Genomic DNA, 7,434 nt, shown 5'->3' with positions numbered 1-7,434 from the left:
GGACAGCGGCATTTCATCAGTACTGACTTTCTCATGAAGAAAGAGCTGCTGTCCCAACAAAGGAGCAGAGTAATTTGTCAAGAATCTTTTGTAAATGCTAATATCTTCTCAGGAGTTTTCCATCCTAACATTAATTTAGGATTGTTATGAATAAGGTGGTTTATGTTTCCTTGGCAGGAGTCTTGGAAACTGGATGCCTTTACAGGAGAAAAGGTGAAGACCATGCTTGGCTGATTGAACACTGATGAACCGACATCACCTTTGTCTCCAAATGTAAAAGAAAATGACATTTCCTGCCATGACTTCTCGTAAGTGGTGGTTGCAGCTTTGCTAGGCTTTGGGGAGATGGTGCGTATCTGAACTTTTCCAAAAAAGACGCTGTCAATTTTTGCCTCTATGCAAGACAAGATGCGGTTGCTTTTGTGATACCACTTCAGGCTCTTTCAAATCAGAGGAACACCATTCAGCTTACTCAGAGGGGTCTCAGGCCCTTTTTAGAGCTTAAGGGCTCTATTCTCGAGGCCTTGTGTGCTATTGTGTGTCGTCAATTTAACAGACGTGGTAACCTTTAGCCAAGAATTTTGCTGCTGCAAAATACAAGCTGGACCTGTAACCCAAGCTGAATGTACTCTTGAGTGCTGAGAAATGTGGCGCTTCTTCTTAAGCGATGGTTGCCATGCTTGCTTAACTGTCTAAGAGCAAAGACACAAATACATCCTTCCTGTGGCTACTGATCTAGCTAGTCAGGTCAGACCATGTTTTGCTCAGGAGGCAGATGGGGACAGGCTTTGATCCCCAACTGCCTGTTGTTCCATCAGAGGATTAACAATATGATTAAGAAAGAATGCCTGGCAGGTAAATGAACCAGAGACTCATGGAATAGTCAATGGAGGACACCTAGGGAAGATGAGAACAAAGCAGTCAGAGTACGGTGCTTCCTCAGAGTGGTTTCTAAACCTACAGTGGTTTGACTCAGGAAATCTGTGGATCACAAAGGTGTAATCATCATATTTAACATCTTTATGGGGATTTTTCTTCTAGAAAAGTGATTAAACCTTTTAAATGTGCAAAGTATTTGACATTTTACATATTTTGCAGCAAGGAGACCCATACCTTACCTGTGTATCATATGACAGAGTATCTCCTAGTGCTCGTTTTAAACCTGCTGTTCTTATTTGAAGTCCCCTTAGAAGAAACAGTGAACAGTCTTTTCCTGTTTACTCTCACAATTCCACACATTACTCTCTAGGTATCTGTTGCCTCTCTGTGCACCATTTTCAGGTTGCAGAATTCTGGTGCCTTTAGACATCACATGCACAGACACTCTTTGGTTCCTTTGGACAGTTGTGCTGCCTATTTTGGGACATTTTACAGTTCCTCTGTATCTGCTTTGAGATAGGAAATGGACCAGAACTTCATGCAGTATTTAGGATACAGGCATAATGTGGATTCATTGTGATATGTGCCCCCTTTTTTGTTTCTCTGTTCTCTTTGCAGATAATTTCTATCATTTTTCTCTGGTTTTTATTGCTACTGAGTTGATATTCTCGTAGGAGTTTCTGCCTCAGTCTTATTCCTGAAAAGCGTAACCAGCTCAACACCTGTCATTTTGTAGGTAAGGCTAGGACTTGTTTTCTCTGTATGTGTCACTTTATACTTATCAGATTCTCATCTGTTTTATTAGTCTCTCAATGTTGTGAGATGCTTTTGGAGTTCATTGTGCTTAGTTTTTCTTTCTACTGCCACGAGTATGCAGTTATTGTGGGATGATTGTCACCTCGCTAATTATCTCCTTTTTTTCTTTTTTTTTTTTTGCATACCATTTATGAATATAACGAATAGCAGAGATTCCTGTGAGTTTGTGAACTGGCTTCACTAAAAATCATTATCATTTTTCTTCTCTCTTTTAACCGTTTTTCCATCTTAAGCCTTCATATCCCATGGGAGCTCAGCTTTTTTAAGAAGCCTTTGTAAGACAACGTCCTGTTTAATTTCTGTAGGAAATACAAGTAGACAATATCAATCAGACTTGCCTCATGGACCAGCTGTTGACTTGCTCAGGAACTGAGGTAGGTTTTCAAGGCAGGACTTTGATTTACAAAAGCTACCATGGTTCTACCCCATATAACGTATTTTATATGAATACTTGCTACTTTTATTACTTAGTTGCCTGTACTAATTTGGTCACTTTGTAGATCATGCTACACTGTAAAGGGTTCCCCATGCTTGTTTTACAAGTTTGTTTTTTTTTTTTAAAGATTTCCCCTAGTTTTCTGGCAATAAAGTAGTGTTGGGTTAGAGGCTGCATACCATCATCAGTCACTTAATTTTTCCATCCTTCACCCTGGTTGAGTGCTATCTGTTCTTGGTTGTTTCTTGCTGTTAGCTTTTCCAACCAGTCTCTTCTGATACTTCATTTCTAAGAAAAATTATCCAGTTGGTTCTGGTGTGCCTCTGTCTAACAGTGTGTGTGCAGTTTATGCGCTTAATTTTGTAAGACTTCACACTTTTCAGCTTTTCTGAAAAAGGCTTTATTTGTTCCCAATGTTTGTTTTAACCTTCTGTTCACCTTTGGGCTTTCTGAAATTTTTTTTTTTTTATTTAATAAGCAGGATGCATTTGTTCTGAGGCTAACGTGATGTCTTGAAATAGTGTTTATGTCTCCAGAAAACACGTATAATTCTTTTAAGGTTCTTCCTTTAGGTGTGTGGATTTTACTGCAGTTATGTGGTCCCTGTCTTCAAAATTGAATGTGGCAGTAGCTGATTTTCTGGCTTTGGTCTCCCTGTAGAAATGTTGAAACAGGTGCTGATACTGTTCAGGTAGGTGGCAGAAATATTTTAAAGCAATTGTGTGTACTAGTCAGGTCTGAATCAAGAATTGCTTCCCATCTTGTGGGTTTCCTGGCTGTCTATTCCTGAAACAATTGCTCACAGCATGCAGAAAGCTGGTATTATCTGACTGACAGTGTAAAGATTTCACATTTTACTTGAGAGTAATTGGAAATAATTGTTAATAATTGTTCCCTGGCATTTTCATTATCCTCCTGCCACCACATTTCCTTTATGCCTGTTTGCACATGTCCTTGTTAAAGGTGAAGTATTCTGGGTCTGTGCCATCATTATCTTTTTTCAGATAGTTCTGTGAAACATAGGAAGCATTATTTTTGCTTTCTGTCTCTGCATTCTGTTCACATCAGACTTTTTTTTTTTAAATTCTCTTTTGTTTGCTATTGATTTTTGTCATCTTCTGGTGTATTCTTTACTTAAGAATGCAGTGTCTACTGTAGGATTCAGAACAATGCATCCCCTGTGCACCAGGCTGCTTTCTCCTACTTGTCAATTTAAAATTCCTGTATGATCTACCTGTTGTGAAGTGCAGATGTTGTTTACCTGCTAATCTCTTGCTACTCGAGAGGCTTCCCCAGTCCCTGATGAATCTGCACCTCTCTTCCTTACTCTGTTGCTTTAGCCATGCATTGAGACTTTGCCTCCCCACCAGCCGTTATGGGGGGTCCTAGTCTTTGGCATCCTACTTGGCATCCTGCATTCTGCCTCCAGAATCTCTCTTCTTCCCTTTCTTGTACTTAATACCCACATGGACCACAATGCCTGCCAACTGCCCAATATTCCCCGACTTGTCCAGGCTTCTCTTGAAGTTTCATGGCTGCACCAGCAGGCACATCAGTACACACTCTCTGCAATCGTGAGCCAAACCTGTTAAGTACCTGGTAACTGAATCACTGGTGGCTATTGCTTGTTCCTTCCTTCCAGCTGGAGTTCCTGCTGCAAGGAAGTATTGTCTGTACGAGAACATACACCATCACCTTGTGCGGAGGGAGGACCACTGGCCAGGATTATTACATCCTTCACCAGTTTGGTGCCTTCCTGCTATAAAACTAGGCCTGGAAAAGCTTTTCTGTGCTCTGAAAGCCTCTTCGGTTTAACCTTTCCACTTGAGCAGCAATGGGTTGTTTTGCTTGCAGGTGAGACTGTTCAGAGGCTGCCATGAAGCCTCCATGTCATGTGTTCTTCCATCTGTGCCATGATAGTACGCAGGAAGGGCTCCATCTCTGAGGATTGTGGGCTGCCTGAAATGAATACATATTCACACCACCTACACCTACACCTGGGTCACGTAATCATGGGACACTTGATACTTTACCCTCAGAAATTTTCACCTTCTAGCTAGTTTCTGTCTGCATTTCTCTTGCACATCTAGACTGGCTCAATAGAAGTCTACTTTTATGGCATGGAAATGCAGCTTCCGGTTAAAATATTGAGATGTAATTACATGATGTATTATTAGTAACTGTATTTGTTGTCTTTCATAATAAGTTATCCTGTGACCTGGACTGCATTGAAATTATGAGAAGCTGAGGTTTATCTTTAGACTATATTTCAGCCAAAAGAAGCTGCCATTCTCAGGAAGGCTGTGTTCCTGTTAGCTGGCTATGGACTTGGTATAAGGTGAAAGGAAGAGCTCCAGCTACATAAAAAGTATTTGGAGCAGCATGTTTATTGGCTGGTGATCCCTGAGTTATGGAGGGGTCAAATGAAGGATATTCAGGTGTCGGGGAAGAATCCCTACATGTTAGAAACTTTATTGCAAAGAGGCTCTCTGCCACACACACACCTCTCTTGTTCTTATGTTCTGTCCCCTTTATTTGCCTTCTGGAACAACTCTATGCATAAGGCTATGTGGACATATATTTTTGAGTATGTTTAGTGGAAATGAGAAAACGTAAAAATTGAAAAAAGGATTGAGAAAACATTGAGAAATACTACATTAGGGTAGTTTGGGCTTGTGATAATTGACTTCCAAATTAACTTGCCATAGCTAGCACAATTAGAAATGCTTATGTAGAAAACCTGAAAATATTTATATCACAAATGTTTGTGACCTAGAAGAATTTTCCAGGACAGAAGTACCTGTGGCTAGGTGGTCACAATCAAAATTAACATCTAAGAAGTTAAGGAAGAATCACAAACTTGTCCCAGTAGTAACAGTTACGCTCAAGTTCTTATCTGGCCAAATGGCACCTTTCAAGGAAGTTCAAGGGAGTTGAGGCACATGCCGCTGAACCTTCATCAACTTACGTCAGCTCCACCTCTAACCAGGGACTGAACACTGTCTCTCTAGAATATGCAAATTTTCTGTGTTGATCCTGCCCATAATTTCTGATTTGTTTTTAATTCTGCCAAAGAAGGAAATAAACTCTGCGTCCTTGCAAAATTTTCGTGGCTCTTCTGATTTGGGGTGTTGCAGGGTGTGTAGTTAATGCTCTGAAAAGGCTTTGGGATTCCTGGATGAAAGGTGTGATGAAAGAAGTGTACTGTTATTGTTTTAGGGGAGGAATCATGCTAGTGGGTAAGCCTCTGTCACTGAGACTTGCTGGACTTGTTTGTTCTGACTTGCCTATGACTCCTTTCTTTCCTAATTCAGGTGATAAAGCCTCAAGTCTATGCTGAGATGCTGCACAGTGTGTTTAGTAGTTCAGGACGGTGCATCTCCCAGACAGAAGAACATACTGCTGACCTCTCGTTGGTGTCCAGAGGTGAGTGCCACAGCCATCAGACTTTCTACTTGGTAGTTTGGGCAGCGTGGTTATATAACGTGCGGATTTATAGGGCAATTTCAGGGCTTTGACCGAGGCAGGGGTGGAGAATGAATGGCACTAGCTCTGAGCTTACATCTGATTTGAGCTGCCTTCTATGCATCAGTAATCCTTCTGATCCTTCCCCTTTTCTCTTCACCCAAAATGCATTTGTTTCCCAAGAATTCTCTGGCTTCTCTAACCGGGTGGTATGGGGATAAGCCAAGGTGGTCTGTGGCCACAGAGGGTTTTAGGGGGCAGGTGAGAGTCCTCTCTCTGTGTTCTAACTCTGATCTGCCTTTCTTGCTGCTGAAGTTAGTGATGCAGTCACGATTGCTGAACTAGCAGCATGGTATGAGATGATAAGCAGGATAAAGTTATAAAAATATCTTCTTGTGCTCCTATTTATTTTAGTAGGCTTTGTATGCTGCCAGTGAAGTGTTAATCTGTGCAGAATCAGCTTGGAAGTGCACCAAATCTGGTACCAAACCATTTCACGCACCCAACCTTGGAATGAAAAACAAGACATAAAAAAACATGGAGATTATAATTGCTTGTCTAGTATCTCACTTCTGGAGTAGATTTCCACCTATTAATGAGGGAGGAAGAGCAGGCAGGCAAAGCCTTTTTCAAAGGCTGGAAAGGAGAGACCTGCTGTGTTCTGGGACTGATGAACTAACAGAATTAGGTACTAGTTTGTGATCAACGTATATGATGATGTAGAAGCTGCTGAGCCTTGTTCTAAACCGGTTGTGTTCAGTGGCCAGGTACTTCATCTCCCGTACTCTAGAATGGTCTCTCACACCTTCACGCAAGTTGTCAAGTTCTTATGTTGTGAGTAGCCTTCCTAATTCTCCTAAAGCTTGTTACAGAACAGGGGAGTCTTTCCAAGATGTTTTCGGTGACAAACAACTGTGGAAAAACATGTTATTAATCAAGGTTATTTCAGTTGTTGGCCCTAGTTATATCCTACAGGTTATGGAACTAGTATGGTATGCCAGCAAAGAACTCACAACCACCAAAAAGCTGTATGCAAAATGGGTGAGAGAAAGGAACCAGAAGTGTTTTGTGCTGATTGCAAAGGTGATTAAATAATTGAGGAAGTCTTTGTGAACAGCATTCAGGCATTCTGGACATTGTTAACTCAGACCTTATCAGTAATTTATCCCAAAGGCCGAATGCTGAGCTTGAATCTTGCTGCAAATCACAAGAGCAGTCTTGGAAGCTATTGTCTTTGCTTAGCTGAAGTGTGCTTCTGGGAAGCAGCAAGGGCCTTGGTGGAGTTGTGGATAGTTAAGGGGAGGGGCTCAGTTAGTATGTGGCAAATACATTAGTGATACTTTATCTGACTGCAGAGGGGTGGCATGCAGCACCTACTGTCTTTGTGGGATGTTTGAGGGTGTGGGGAGATCAGGCTGATTCAGCATGACGCATAGAAGAACACACACATTGTTTCCCTCAGCAGATCCCTTCAATATCTGGAAGTCTACCATTGTATCAGAACTGCTTTAGGAGATGTCAAACATTGAGTGAGTGACACGGGTAAGCAAGCACTAGCTGCTTTTATTTCAGTGCCTGAAGTAGTAGGGGAATGTTGTCCCATCCTCTTAAAAGTGTGTGTTGTGGATATGCCACAAGAGCAGAGGAGAAGGATGAGGTTGGTGTGATTGCTCATAGCAGAGGTGGGAATGGAATTAGCGTGTCTTGCTTGCGTGGCCGTGTACTTTTGCTACTGGACTCCTGGGGTTAACTAGACATGCTCCAATTACTGCCATTCCCAAACATCCTGCCAAGGAAGAACGCTTCAGGGACATAGTTTCACACTGCACTCACCAGGC

General features: G+C 41.7%; 1 protein-coding gene across 20 annotated transcripts in view; it reads left to right on the top strand.

The window, feature by feature from the left end:
- The window catches only part of TMPRSS11E (transmembrane serine protease 11E), a 52,039-nt gene that overhangs the window by 26,001 nt on the left and 18,604 nt on the right, over positions 1-7,434 (top strand). For 12 of the 20 annotated variants that reach the window (XR_014583739.1, XR_014583740.1, XR_014583741.1 and 9 more), the window contains 5 exons: positions 178-308; positions 1,498-1,615; positions 1,929-2,069; positions 2,704-2,822; positions 5,446-5,557. Coding sequence is in view for 15 of the 20 variants with exons in the window: in XM_083834352.1 (XP_083690478.1) it covers positions 5,465-5,557 (93 nt within the window). In the remaining 5 variants the exon portion in view is untranslated. Of the gene's footprint in view, positions 1-177; positions 309-1,497; positions 1,616-1,928; positions 2,070-2,690; positions 2,823-4,057; positions 5,371-5,445; positions 5,558-6,577; positions 7,139-7,434 lie in introns of those variants that run through there. The other 8 variants (XM_083834349.1, XM_083834350.1, XM_083834362.1 and 5 more) reach the window with 8 other exon arrangements.

The sequence above is a fragment of the Anser anser genome (assembly GCF_964211835.1).
Source record: "Anser anser genome assembly, chromosome: 4".
Classification (NCBI taxonomy): domain Eukaryota; kingdom Metazoa; phylum Chordata; class Aves; order Anseriformes; family Anatidae; genus Anser; species Anser anser.
The sequence above is the reverse complement of the archived record's forward strand: the minus strand, read 5'-3'. Positions and strand labels throughout refer to the sequence as shown.